General features: G+C 33.8%; 2 protein-coding genes across 2 annotated transcripts; one reads left to right on the top strand and one right to left on the bottom strand.

Annotated features, from left to right (window-relative positions):
* Positions 1 to 3,224: 3,224 nt before the first annotated feature.
* Positions 3,225 to 4,387, top strand: LOC133333748 (clavesin-1-like). The gene is made up of 5 exons (XM_061542040.1): positions 3,225 to 3,517; positions 3,562 to 3,669; positions 3,737 to 3,881; positions 3,942 to 4,155; positions 4,221 to 4,387. Exons 1-5 carry the CDS (start codon positions 3,225 to 3,227, stop codon positions 4,385 to 4,387), a joined length of 927 nt encoding a protein of 308 aa, XP_061398024.1.
* A 3,801-nt stretch (positions 4,388 to 8,188) lies between these two features.
* LOC133333747 (uncharacterized) lies at positions 8,189 to 11,041 on the bottom strand. The gene is made up of 4 exons (XM_061542038.1): positions 10,767 to 11,041; positions 10,585 to 10,692; positions 8,428 to 8,534; positions 8,189 to 8,325 (listed from the first exon to the last, which is right to left on the bottom strand). The coding sequence occupies exons 1-4, from the start codon at positions 11,039 to 11,041 to the stop codon at positions 8,189 to 8,191; spliced, it is 627 nt and encodes a 208-aa protein (XP_061398022.1).
* Between the last annotated feature and the right edge of the window lie 3,997 nt (positions 11,042 to 15,038).

Below are 15,038 nucleotides of genomic sequence, written 5' to 3'. Positions count from 1 at the left end.
ATTTTTTAAATTTTTCTTTAAAACATGATTTATATATATATATTTTTTTTTATTTTAATATCATTTAAAATTTGTTTAATTTTCACATTACATTTTTTACAAATAAATATGTAAACATTATATTTTAGTATATATATAATTACTTCATTCAATGTTAAGTTACTGTTAAAACGAATTATAGGTTTTTATGTAAAATTTAAAGAAAACACGTATACATAAAAAAACTGATTTCTATTAGCCCAGGCTAAAAATCTAGAAAATAAAAATAAAAACAAATTGAATTTTTAAAATACAAAAAAAAAAGAAATATTTTTGTTAATTATATTTTATAGATAATAGAGCTTGTCAGTTTTTTTTTGATTTTCTATAAATGGAAGACCTTCTGTATATCTTTTATAGATATAATACCTTCTAAATAATAAATTATCTCCGCTTATTTTAAGGACGATAGAAACAGGAAGTGAAACAGAGAGGTGATCTCTCCGGAACTGTTTAATCTCTTCCTTTCCGATATACACTGGACAGTTTCAGTCGCCCTGAGAACTGCAACAGGATGTCTCTTTATGATACCAGTGCAACATCGTCATGAGGCCTTTTTAATTTGTATAAGAAAATATTTTCAATAACACTTTTTTGAAAAAATTACGTCCATCGTCAGGTTCTCTACACACTATATACATATTTAGCGGATCTTCTGCAGAAGGAAAAACTTCTTTGGGACTTCTTTAGACCGAAACCTACTACAGGTTTTCTAATAACCGAATAACTCCTTTAGATCTTTTAGAACGACTTCTTCGGGACTTCTGTAGACCGAAAATCTTCTACAGGTTTTCTAATAACCAAATAACGTATTTAGGTCTTTTAGTGCCAAAAATCATTTAAGACTTATTCTGGTATCCTATAGGTATAATACCTTCTTCTGACCCTCCATATACAGAATAATTTCTTCTAATTCTTTTAGATACTCTGTAGACAAAAGGCCTTTTTCTACTGACCGAGGAATTTCTTTTAGTCTTCTATATACAGAATAACTTCTTTAGGTCTTCTTTAGAAGAATACCTTCTTCAAGTGATATATACTTAGAGGATCTTCTTCAGGTATTTTATAGACAGAATACCTCATTCAATTAATATTCGGAAGTCCTTTTTCAATTTTTTGTCACTTTTAAATCATCTAAAATTTTTTCGAATTCTCTAATGACAGATGATTTTCTTCAGATCTTGTTTAGATAGAAGAATTTCCTCAGTTCTCCATACCTTCAGATCTGCCTTAGAGGCCTTTTGTAGGCGTAAATCCATCTTTAGGTTCTACTGACTGAAGAACTTCGTTTAGTCTTCTATATACAGTGCACTATCTTCTTGAGGAGTCGAAAATCATCCATCGATGTTTGGGTGTTATAGTCGGAACACCCCTGCCATAGCCTTATGGAGAAGCTTGCCTTGCTTTTCCACTGCCTACTCAGCTAGGCAGGCTACTGTCTACGAAATGCCTATGGACGTCGTCCATACAATGTTATACAACACAATTTGGGTATATAGAAAGAAGCCTGTGGCAGTGAAAAGGATGTGATGGGTTGAGGAACATCAGTCCTGCTGCCAAGAAGTTGTTGGTGCTGCGGACAGTATATGGTCTCGTATGCATCAGTAGCGCCAGAGAAGGTATTTTCCCTAACTATTATACAACACATTTCTTATACGAAAAGTGGTATACGACAAAATTTTATATACGGAAAAGTGTTATACAACAAATTTATACAGAATAGTGTTATATAAAAAATCCCTATACAGAAAACTGTTATACAACATTTTTTTTCTATACGGAAAAGTGTTATACAAAACTTGTCCTAGTTGGAAAAGTGTTATGCAATGCGTTTTCTAAACGGCAAAGTGTTATACAACACAATTTCCATATAGAAAAGTGTTATACAACACATTTCCTATACGGAAAAGTGTTATACAACACATTTCCTATACGGAAAAGTGTTATACAACACATTTCCTATACGGAAAAGTGTTATACAACACATTTCCTATACGGAAAAGTGTTATACAACACATTTCCTATACGGAAAAGTGTTATACAACCCATTTTCTATACAGAAAAGTGTTATACAACACATTTCCTATACGGAAAAGTGTTATACAACACATTTCCTATACGGAAAAGTGTTATACAACTTATTTCCTATACGGAAAAGTGTTATACAACTTATTTCCTATACGGAAAAGTGTTATACAATACAATTTTATACGAAAAATTGTTATGCAACACATTTCCTATACGGAAAAGTGTTATACAACACATATCCTATACGGAAAAGTGTTATACAACACATTTCATATACGTAAAAGCATTATACAACACATTTCCTATACGGAAAAGTGTTATACAACACATTGCCAATACGGAAAAGTGTTATACAACACATTGCTTATACGAAAAAGTGTTATACAACACATTGCCTATACGAAAAAATGTTATACAACACATTGCCAATACGGAAAAGTGTTATACAACACATTGCCTATACGAAAAAGTCTTATACAACACATTGCCTAAACGGAAAAGTGTTATACAATAAAATTTCTATACGAAAAAGTGCTATACAACACATTTTCTATAAGGGAAAGTGTTAGAATAATACTTTTCCATAGAAAAAGTGTTATACAACGCAGTTTTTATACGAAAAGGTGTTATACAACATATGTCCTATACGAAAAAAGTGTTATACAATACATTTTCTATACGAAAAAGTGTTATACAATAAATTTTCTATACGAAAAAGTGTTATACAACACATTTCTCTTACTGAAAGTTGTTATGCAATACATTTCCCTTACTGAAAATCGCTATATAACACATTTCATTTATGGGAAAGTGTTATACAACTTTTATTCTATTCGAAAAAGTGTTATATACACCTAAACATTATCGTAATGTAAACCCATGTAGGGTATCCGATTGCCGTGGCTATTTGACATTTATCAGAAATTCCTGTTTCTATTCTTCTGTTTTTTTTATTATTAGCTGCAGTATTTTAGCACTGACTGGAATATAAAATAGCAATGACAACAACAAATAATAATTACCATGATCAAGATTAGATTTTTAACAATCAAACATTATTAAATACTTTGTTGTGAATTTGTTTGAAAACAATTCATTTCGAATGTTTGTTTCTTTTATATCGGATCGCCGTTGAGAACTAAAATTTCAATTATAAAATGTGGCAATTATTTAATTTAGAAGATCAATATTCTCAACATCCCGAAATTAAACGTGAAGAAATTTTAAAACTACTCCAATGGTTGAGTGCACAACCCCATATGCCGAGCCTAACCGAACAGGAGGCTTTGTTGTTCTTTCATGCCTGTGATCATGGCATGGAGTATACAAAGCGTGTCATTGATATCTATTTGACATGTCGCACCCATTTTGAGGATTTCTTTGGGAATATGGATGTAGAGACGCCGGCATGGAACCGGTTATTTAAGACAATGTATGTGGATGGGATCGAGCAGATATGGTCTAATTTTCTTTAAAATGTAAATGTCGTTTTAGTACAATATTTCCATTGGAGAATATAACACCGGAAGGATATGGTGTTATATTGGGCAAGGTTGATGACACCGATGCTTCGAATTTTTGTTTTGCCGATGCAATTAAATTGTGAGTACACAATTTTATAATAAAAATTGTTTTTTTATTTCGTTCCCTTTTTTGTATCTTATTTCAGATATTTTTTGGTCCAAGATATTTGGCTGCAAAAAGTTGGACTATTAAAGGGCCTAATATTTCTCGTTGATTTTGATGGTGTTAGTTTTGGCCATGTCACTCGAATTGGTTTAATGCAAATGAAAAAGTTCCTCTATTATCTACAGGTAAATTGTGCGTGAATTTACTTTCCTGAACCTTAATTTTTAGCCACCTTTCTTGTTTAGGAAGCCATACCTGTCCGCCTGGTGGGTTTACATTTTGTGAACATCGGTCCAGTAACGGATAGTCTAATGACATTAATGAAACCCTTTATGAAAAAAGATTTAACTGATATGTTTCATACCCACCTTGGTGTGGAACCAGTTTATAAATATGTGCCACGTGAAATATTGCCACAAGAATTGGGTGGACCTCTAGCACATTCCAGAGAGCTGAAAGGTATGAAATGCTTTACTGCATATTATTATTATTTGATAATATTGTTTCTTATCTTCCATTTCCAGAATCGTGTTATAATGAATTAAGGCAAAATCGTTACGAAATTATTGAGTATGATCGTCATCGTCGAATCAATGAAAAACTAAGACCCGTAAAATCGTCATCATCATCATCGTATGACACAAGTATTTTTGGTACTGAGGGCAATTTTAAGAAATTGGATATTGATTGAATTTGAATTACAAAAATATACAAACAAAATTGCCAATTATCACTGGTAGATTACTTCTTGTATAACAGTTTTCCGTATAGGAAATTGAAAGTATATTTTTATTTGTTTTGCATAAATGAATTGTATAACTAGTTTTCGTATAGGAAATGAAATGTATAACAGTTTTCCGTCTTAAAAATATGCTGTATAACACTTTTTCTTAAAGGAAATGTATTTTATAACACTTTTCCATATAGAAAATGTATTATATAACACTTTTCCATATCGAAAATGTATTAAATAACACTTTTCCATAATAAGAATGCGTTATAAAACACTTTCCCGTATAATAATTTTGTTGTATAACAGTTTTGCATGTGTTGTTTAACACTTTTCGGTAAAGTATAAATTATTTTCTAATACCAATTGTGGTGTATGATACCTTTTCATATAGAATATAAGTTGTATAACACTTTTCATATAAACATGTTTTATATAACACTTTTTCGAGTATGAAATGTTTTGTATAACACATTTTTGTATATATTTTCTGTTTTATAACACTTTTTTGTATAAGAGATGTGGGGTATAACACTTTTTCGTAGAGGAGATGTGTTATATAACACTTCTCCGCATAAGTAATTCTTTGTATAACTCCTTTCCGTAAAGAAAATGCGTTGTATAACAGTTTTCATTAAGGTAAAAAGTTGTATAAGACTTGAATATATATGAAATGTTTTGTATAACACTTTTCTCTGGTTGTATAACACTTTCCGGTAGGTGTATAATACTTTTCCATAGTTGTATAACACTTTTTTCTATGTAAAATATGTTGTATTTTTTCGTATAGAAAATAGCATGTATAACACATTACTCCATAGGCCTTTTTAATTTGTATAACACGTCAGGTAATCTAAACACTATATACACGTTTTTCAGATCTTTTGTAGAAGGAAAGACTTCTTCCGGACTTCTGTAGACCGAAAACATGTAGTAGGGTTTTCTAATAACCGGATAACTGGGGGGTCTTTTAAATCCTAAAGACCTAAGACTCATTCTGATACTCTGTAGGCCTTTTTAAATTGTATAACACTTTACCGTCAGGTTCTCTAAACACTATATACACATTTTTCAGATCTTCTGTAGAAGGAAAGACTTTTTCGGGACTTCTGTAGACCGAAAACCTGTTGTAGGGTTTTTTAAAGCCTAAAGACCTAAGACTCATTCTGATACTCTACAGATAGAATACCTTATTCTGTCCCTCCATTTGCAGAATAACTTCTTCTAATTCTTTCAGCTATTCTATAGACAAAATGCCTTCTACTGACCAAGGAACTTCATTTAGTCTTCTATATACAGAAAATCTTCTTCAGGTCTTCTGTAGAAGAATATCTTTTTCAAGTGAATATATACACAGAGGATCTTCTTCAGATATTTTATAGACATGCCATATTTGGAAGACTTTTTCAGTTCTTTTTACATCTTTAAATCCTCTTTAATTTTTTTTAAATTACCTGTGAACAGAAAATTTTTTTCGGATCATATTTAGACAGAAGAATTTCTTCAGGTCTCCATAAATGGAGTACCTTCTTCAGATCTGCCTTAGGATCCGTCCTTAGGTCTTTTGTAGAAGGAAATCTTTCTTTTGATCCTTCTTTGGATTGTTAAACCTTCATTGGGTTCTACTGACCGAGGAACTTTAGGTCTTCTGTAGAAGAATATCTTCTTCAAGTGATATATACACAGAGGATCTTCTTTAGATATTTTATAGGCAGAAGACCTCATCCAGTTCATCTTTGGAAGACTTTTGTTAGTTTTTTTTTACCTTTAGATCATCTATAATTTTTCCGAATCCTCTAAGGACAGAAAATTTCATTCAGATCTTATTTACACAGAATAATTTCTTCAGGCCTCCATAAAAGGAGTACCTTCTTCAGATGTGCCATAGACTCGTCCTTAGGTCTCCTGTATACGGAAACCTTCTTTAGTTCTACGCAGAAACACAGAATACATTCTTCTATAGACCGAAAACCATCGTTAGGTCGTCTGTAAATAGATTGCCTTCGGTTTTTTTTAAGGAGACCACCATCGTCTATAAATAGATGGGGTTCGGGGTTTTTAAAGGAGACCATCTTTAGGTACTCTAAACAAGAACATATTCGTCAGGTCTTCTTTAGACTAAAGACCTTCTTCAGACCTTTCATAGACTGGAGATTTTCTACAGAAGACTTCCGCCATGCCATTTTATAGATTGAATATCTTCCTTCCCAGGTTTTCTATTGAGTGAAAGGTCTTCTTTAAATATTCTAAATACAGAGGTTTTATTCAGGTCAAATTTTCAAGTTTTCCATATGCAGAAGACCTTTTACAGATTTCCTCTGTCAGGTCATTAGGACTTTTATAGATTACATATTCGATTGAGAGGATATTTTCGTCAGGTTTTCTATAGTCTCAAGACCTAATGGGTTCTAAGGATAGGATTTTTAGAGATTAAAGATATTTAAGTATTTTATAAACGGAAGATTTCCTTCAGATCTTCTATAGACAGACAGAAGAAGTTCAAATCTTCTGTAGACCTCCTACATGAGACCCGTTTTAGGTAGACACAGTACATATTTTTTAGATCTTATAGACTTTTTTAGACTCTTTATTGACAGAAGACCTTCATCAGGACTTCAATAGACATAAGAGAATCGTCAGATCTTCTATTTAGACCTTAGATTTACTGTAGCTCTTTTATTGAGTGTTCTTTAAAAATACGATATTCTCGTGAACTGTTTAAATATCTTCATATTTAAACAGTAATATCTCCAGGTCTAGTGTAAGAATAAGAGTCCCTTCAGGTCCTCTATCAGAATTTCTAATGGTCGAAGATCTCATTCAGGCCATATATAGAAGACTGACATCCTTCTGGTCGGCAAAATGAGACCTTCAGATCTGACAATGGTCTTCGTCAGTAGGACACAGATCTTCAATAGACATAATTTTTCCAAGTCTGTTTTTTATAGATTTTTAATATGTCGGAAAAAGATATTTTCGGGCTATTTTTATTCATTTTTATGATTTATTGATTAGATTTATAAAAAATAGTACTCCCTTAAAGGACAGTCCCTCAGAAAATATTCTTAAAAAAGCCATGCACATCGTGCTGAATCCCTCAAAAATATTCTGAAAATAGATTCGGAAATTCCAGATTTTTTCGAGGTATTTTTATTTATGTTTACAATTTATTGATCAGATTAATAAAGAAGAGCACTACCTTTAATCGAAATTCAATTTCTTGAAATATCCTTCAGTACCGAACATTTGAGATGGCTGATTTGTAGATTTGCTCGGACGCAGTTCTTCCTTGACTTTGCGGTTATTGTTGTAGTCAATGATTTGTTGGCGATTAGAGCGCAATTGTTTGTAGAAAATATCTGAAACGAAAAATGGGGAAAAGAAGGACATGGGTAATGGGTATTAGTAAAAAAGCACATACAGGCATCAAGGTTCGGCGTCAAGTGTCCTTTAATCAAAAATCATTGGCGTTTAGGATATCGACACAAGAGAGAAATTTATTACGAGATCCCTTGATGGACCTATTTGGGAAATATGGACCTTATTGAAAAAATAAATTCCCAAAAAGTCACCAAATCGACGGACCTCTTCTAGTGGCTACATAATTTAGTCACACTTTTTGGCTGTAGCCATAGAGATCCTCATTGTTTCTTACTCTCATTGCTTAGTACTCTCTTAAACTTACCCCTCAACTCTTTCGAGTGCGGCAGCGGGCCACCCAATTCCTGTGGCAGCATATCTTGCGGAATATATTTATATAGACTATCCAGTGATGTATGGACATGGAAAGCTTCTTTGATTTCCGGTTTCAATAATGGATTTAACATTGCCATTAATGTTTCGATCAGGGTACCGGCATTGACAATATGTATACTGGCCAGGCGGATCGGTATTGCTTCCTAAAAAACCAAAATAAATTTACGGATTACAAAAAAATTTTGATCTCCTGCAGGGAAGTATTACCTGTAAAAAATGCAATAGACTTTTTAGTGGCCCCAAACCGATACGAGCCAAATGACCAAAACAATAACCGGTTAAATCAAAGACAAATGTAAGTCCCGTGGTAAGACCATTCTCCAATAGCCACATATCCTGGCCGAGGCAATAGCTGAATATGGAAATAAAAGAAATGAAAAAAGTAAATGCAAGGATAGGAATTCTGAAGGTTCTATTTATCAGGAAAATAAGTCAATTTTAATAAATCAGATAATTTGAGAAAATCCGAAATCTTGATTTATATTTGGCTCTCTCTCTGATAACGATCAAGACAATTGATTCAAGTTTTCTAGAGACTGAAGAAATGTTACTCTTCCCTAGACAAAAAAAAAAAGAAATCATTCAGTACTTCTTTCGGTATTCTTTAGGTTTTTTATAGTTGGTCTATTGTCCGATGAGCTTCATCATATATGCTATAGAATATGATTTTATTCAGGTCAGATTTTCTATAGACAGAAGACCTTCTTCAGGCGTCTATATATAGAAGATCTTATTCAGATCATCTATTGAAGACTCTCTAAAAATACTGACAAACTTCTTCTTCTTCTGTAGAACATATCTGGAGATATTTTATAGATAACCTGAACATTTTCAGAGCTACTATAGATATACGACCATCTTCAGATCTTCATATAGGCCATCTATAGAATACTTCCTTGAGGTGATCTATGTAAGATTTCCTTCAGGTTATTTATAGAAAACCACCTGTAGACTTCATCTATAGAATACCTGACAAAAATCTTCATCTGTTGAACAAATAAAGAAGGTCTTCTATAGATGATCAGTATGAGGTATTTAATAGATGACCTGAACATCTCCAGAACTTCAATAGATATAAGACCTTCTTCAGATTTTCTATAGACTGAAGACTTTGAGGGTTTATAGATCAGAGAACAGTGATTGAACATCTGAAGGCTTTTATTGAGTTCTCTATAAACAGAAGAATTTCTTCGAATCCCTCCTACACAGGAGGCCATCTTCCGGGTCTTCCGGGTTACAGGTCTTCTGGTAAGGTAAGAATTTCGTCGGGAAGACATTTGTCAGGTATTATGTAGACGGACGACCTTCTTTAGGTTTCCAATAGACTAAAGAGTTCCAGTAGATTTTGTATTGTCCGATAGGTTGATGTTCTCCTTTAGGTTTTGTTAGGATTTCTTTCAGTTCTATATATGTATATAGGGAAGGTCTATATATACAGAAGACCTCTACAGGGTTTCTATATACAAATTAAGTTTTTCAGATCTTCTGAGACTTTCGTCAGGATTCCTATAGACTTAACATATTTGTCAGGTATACTGTAGACTGGCGATCTTCTTCATCCACGCTTATCGTCCTGATTTCTTATAGAAAATATTCATAAAAAAATTTACGCTAATAGTTCTGATAGACCCTTAGATAATATTCTAGGTTTATCATCGCGATAGAACCTCCGAAAATATTCGTAAAAATCTATGTTTATTGTCCTAACATCCTTCAGGATAAGAATATTTCCTCGTCCTCGTTTATCGTCCTGATATTCCCTTAGTAATATTCCTAAAATTTACGCTTATCATCCTGAAAGTCCCTAAAAAATATTTGTAAAAAAATCTACGCATATTGTCCTGATAGTCCTTCGGAAAATATTTCTAAAAACTCACGCTAATTGTCCTGATAGTTCCTCACATAATATTTTTAAAAAATTCTTGCGTATCGCCCTAATAGTCCCTTTAAAAATCATCGCCTATCTTCCTGATAGTCCATCAGAAAATATTCCTAAAAACCCACGCTTATCGTCCTGGTAGTTCCTCAGAAAATATTCTTAAAAAACGCCCACATATCGTCCTGATAGCTCCTTTAAAAATTCACGTTTATCTTTCTGAAAGTCTCTTAGAAAATATTTTTAAAAAAATTCCCGCTTACCTATCTGATAGAGTTCTTCTGTAGTCAATGGAATCCCTTCAGTCGTTTTCTACCAACACATGTCTTCTATAGTAAATTGAAAGCCTTTAAAACTCTTCCATTGGGCGCCACTGGTTAATTCTGGTTTAAAAACAGGCAGAGCACTTATATCATTAAAAACCTCACCCGATTTTCTATATTTGAGCAAGTGTATTTCAAAGGATATTACAGTTCTTCCTTAAAGTCGGAAAGTTCGGAAATTTCTCGATTTTTTTTATACTTACAGTTTCATGGCTCCAACAAAATCAAATTTCGACGAGTCGGTATCGATTAATTTACCCAAAATTACAACACAACCCTCGGGCGAACGTTTTTCCAATGGGAATCCGGCACTGGAAAAATTAAAAAAAAAACAACTTATTTAGAAAATTTCGTTTCAAACCCCATTCCAAATTATCCTTCTTACACCGTTTCCATGGCCTGCAACATTTGCGGCGAATCCGTATCGACATTACCAAAGAAATCTTCATTATGGGTGCGAAATGTAAACGAATCATCGATCACCTGTTTGGTATATTCCATTTGATGATTACATGCCTGATAGAAGAGCAGTACCTCTTGTTCGGTTAGCTGAGGTAGATGCGGTTGGCCATTCAGCCATTCTAGAAGTTTTTGTACTTCGTCACGTTTTATGGTGGGGAAGCGGCGATATTGTTCCTCCAAATCGAAAAATTGCCACATTTTAAGTTTTTTGGCTCCGCAGCTAAGGCAATAAAGATGCGTTCCGATTGATAGCTGTTGTGGGATTGTTAGAATGTTTGCATCCAACTCAATTTCATACCTGTTGTTGCTGCTGCTGCTATTACTGTTTTTATTCCGATAACAATCATTAACATCATCATCATTATTATTTAGAATAAACTGGTAGTAGGAGAACGGCAGCAACAACAAAAAACGACATGATTTAAAAAAACCGGACCATTTGGACCAATTCAAAGTTCATTTTCTATTTTGGCAATGTGACCTAATTAGGAAAAAAAATTAAAAGTAAAAGTGTGACGAAAGCACATATAGGCGTTCTATAGAATACCTCCTTGAGGTGATCTATGTAAGATTTCCTTCAGGTTATCTATAGAAAACCACCTGTAGACTTCATCTATAGAATACCTGACAAAAATCTTCATCTGTTGAACAAATAAAGAAGGTCTTCTATAGATGATCAGTATGAGGTATTTAATAGATGACCTGAACATCTCCAGAACTTCAATAGATATAAGACCTTTTTCAGATTTTCTATAGACAGAAGAGGGTTTATAGGCAGTGAACAGTGATTGAACATCTTCTATAGGTCTTATCTGGTGTGAAGGTTTCTTTGAGTTCTGTATAAACAGATCAATTTCTTCGACTCCCATCTTCTGGTTTTCAATTTACAGATTACGTCCTTCAGGTCTTCTGTTAAGGGAAGAATTTCGTCGGGACTTTTATAGACTGAAGACATTTGTCAGGTATTATGTAGACGGACGACCTTCTTTAGGTTTCCAATAGACTAAAGAGTTCCTGTAGATCTTCTATTGTCCGATAGGTTGATGTTCTCCTTTAGGTTTTGCCTGGAGCAAAGGATTTCTTTCAGTTCTCTATATAGACGGAAGGTCTATATATACAGAAGACCTCTACAGGGGTTCTATATACAAATTAAGTTTTTCAGATCTTCTGTTAACGGAAGACTTTCGTCAGGATTCCTATAGACATAAAATATTTGTCAGGTATTCTGTAGACTGGCGATTTTCCTTATCCATGAAGACATGATTTAAAAAACCGGACCATTCAAAGTTCATTTTCTATTTTGGCAATGTGACCTAATTAGGAAAAAAATTAAAAGTAAAAGTGTGACGAAAGCAAGGTCTAAGCGAGGTGAACTTGTCGAAGTTTTAATGTTTGGTCTAGAGGTGGAAATCCCTTCGTTCTTCATAATAATAAGATAACCAAAGAAAGAAAGTCCTCAGTGGAGAAAAGACCTTCGTTTCTGGCCAAACGAAGTTCCTCAGAAAATATTCGTAAAAAATCTACACGTATCGTCCTGATTATCCCTCAGAAAATATTAAAAAAAACTACTTTGGTTTTTGCAAAGTAGTCTCCTTCTATGACAAGTAGAAGGCCGTAACAGGTGTGTACATATCCCGTTAGATGTCTTCTGAGTCAGCCCAAAGAGGATTATAAGATGATAGGGGTAAAAAAAAACTTTCTTTAAATAATAGTAGCAGAACGGAAGACCAGAGTTCTTCTATGATCAGCAGAAAGTCAAGACAACGTGCTCAGGGGAAAAATACCTTTATTGTAGGAATTCTGCGGTCAATATAAATCCGTTAAAGGTCCCCTGAGTCATATGCAGATGTCTTTAATGAAAGCTACCCTTATCATCCCGATACTCTCTCTGTAAATATTCTAAAGAAATCCACGCTTATAGTTCTGATAGTCCTTCAGAACAAATAGTTATAAATCATAGAAGAAGTCAAAGGTATTCCATGATCAGCAGAACTACAAAAGATAGTCCTCAGCAGGGAAAAGACCTTCGAATTCGAATAAGAGGTCTTCTGTGGTGTATACAAAACCCGCTAGCGATCCTCAGGGGAAAATTACCTTTATAGTCAGTTGTAGAAGTAGTTCGGATAACTTCTATGAGAAGTAAAAGGTCGTACGAGGTGGGTACATATACCGTTAGAGGTCTTCTGAGTCAGACCAAAGAGGATTATTAGATGATAGGGGTAAAAACATTCTTTAAATAATGGGTCATAGTAGGCCTTCTGTGGTAAATATAAACCCGTTAAAGGTCCCCTGAGTCATATGCAGATGCCTTTTATGACCACAGAGATCTTCTGTGGTGTGTACAAAACCGGCTAGCGATCATCAGGGGAAAATTACCTTCATAGTCAGTTGTAGAAGTAGTTCGGATAACTTCTATGTCAAGTAAAAGGTCGTAAGTGGTGGGTACATATACCCGTTAGAGGTCTTCTGATTTAGACTAAAGAGGATTATTAGATCATAGGGGTAAAAAACCTTCTTTAAATATTGGGACATAGTAGGCTTTCTGTGGTAAATATAAACCCGTTAAATGTACCCTGAGTCATGTACAGATTCCTTTTATGACCACAGAGAATTATTAATATTAGCAGGCCAGAAGACAAGAGTTCTACCATGATCAGGAGAAGGTATAGAGAAAGTCTAAAATATTTACAACCAACATCAGATCTTCAGAAGTGGTCAGCGGTCGATAGAAGGCTACCAGAGGTCTTTTGCGGTCAATAGAAGAATATCAGTGATCTTCTACTGAGGTGCGATATCATTTGCTCATATACTTATCTTGACAAAGTCAAAGGTTTTGTGTCGGGGACTCCGATAGACTGAAAATATTTGGCAGGTATTCATCCGGATTTGTTAAAGGTCCCCTGAGTCATATACAGATGCCTTTTATGACCACAGAGAATTATTAATATTAGCAGGCCAGAAGACAAGAGTTCTACCATGATCAGGAGAAGGTATAGAGAAAGTCTAAAATATTTACAACCAACATCAGATCTTCAGAGGTGGTCAACGGTCGATAGAAGGCTACCAGAGGTCTTTTGCGGTCAATAGAAGAATATCAGTGATCTTCTACAGAGGTGCGATATCATTTGCTCATATACTTATCTTGACAAAGCCAAGGGTTTTGTGTCAGGGATTCCGATAGACTGAAAATATTTGGCAGGTATTCATCCGGATTTGTCTCAGAAAATATTCGTAAAAATCCACACTTTTGGACCCAGAAAATATTCTTTAAAGGTCCATGCTTATTATCCTGATAGTCCCTCAGAAAATATTGGTAAAAAATCACGCTTATCGTTCTGAAAGTCGCTCAGAAAATATTCGTATACAATTTACGCTAATCATCCTGAAAGTCCCAAAGAAAATATTCGTTAATAATCTACGCTTATCGTCCTAATAGTCCCTCTGAAAATATTCATAAAAAAAACTACGTTTATCGGCCTAATAGTTCCTACGAAAATATTTGTAAAGAATCTACGCATATCATCCAACACATTTCTATTGGGCGCCATTGGATAAATCTGGTTTAGAAGATCGTCTATAAAGACTCCCTGGTTCAGCTCGTTCATGAACGATTCTATTCAGCTCGTTTGTAAAGACATCCTTCCATCTTTCGGCACTTTAGCTCATTATTTTTGAAAACACCTCGTGTATACTATCAAGGTAATTATAGTTAATGGCCAATTATGTTAAATGTTCCAAAACCTTTTTGTCATGTACATATTTATTTTGTCAAAATAATTTTATAGGTTCAATGGAGAATTTCAAAGCACACAGTTTAACGCTAATGTTCAGATTTTAATTAGCATTGACTAATAGCTATCATAGCTGTGACGACAAACTAATTTAATTGTTTATTACTTGGAACATGTGTACTGGTTTTAATAGTCTCCCAACAAAATTAAGCAGGAACAAAGTTCAAAACTAAATTTACTTGCTAATTTTTAATTAAAGTCGAACTTTTTTTGGGGTCAATTATATATTTGTTTTTTTTTTTCTCACTTAAAGTAATCAAATTCTAATCAATATCCAATTTCTTAAAATTACCCTCGGTACCAAAAAGTTCCGAATTAGGTTTGCTCTTAGCGGGACGTAATTTCTCATTGACACGATGATTGTTGTTATAATCGATGATTTCTTGGCGGCTTTCCAGCAAAAA

The sequence above is a fragment of the Musca vetustissima genome, unplaced genomic scaffold (assembly GCF_032173495.1).
Source record: "Musca vetustissima isolate MV318-11 ecotype Yass unplaced genomic scaffold, APGP_CSIRO_Mvet_v1 utg2483, whole genome shotgun sequence".
Classification (NCBI taxonomy): domain Eukaryota; kingdom Metazoa; phylum Arthropoda; class Insecta; order Diptera; family Muscidae; genus Musca; species Musca vetustissima.
Note: the sequence above shows the minus strand (reverse complement) of the source record. Positions and strands in the feature narration are given on the sequence as shown.

Bases quoted from the DNA above. Each gene is read 5' to 3' on its own strand.
- LOC133333748 (XM_061542040.1), top strand. From the start codon at position 3,225: ATGTGGCAATTATTTAATTTAGAAGATCAATATTCTCAACATCCCGAA. The intron at 3,882-3,941 runs GTAAATTGTGCG...TTTCTTGTTTAG, and splicing joins AGTTCCTCTATTATCTACAG to GAAGCCATACCTGTCCGCCT. The intron at 4,156-4,220 runs GTATGAAATGCT...TTCCATTTCCAG, and splicing joins ACATTCCAGAGAGCTGAAAG to AATCGTGTTATAATGAATTA.
- LOC133333747 (XM_061542038.1), bottom strand. From the start codon at position 11,041: ATGTGGCAATTTTTCGATTTGGAGGAACAATATCGCCGCTTCCCCACC. The intron at 10,693-10,766 runs GTAAGAAGGATA...TAATTTTTCCAG, and splicing joins TTGCAGGCCATGGAAACGGT to TGCCGGATTCCCATTGGAAA. The intron at 8,535-10,584 runs GTAAGTATAAAA...TTCCATATTCAG, and splicing joins TTTGTTGGAGCCATGAAACT to CTATTGCCTCGGCCAGGATA.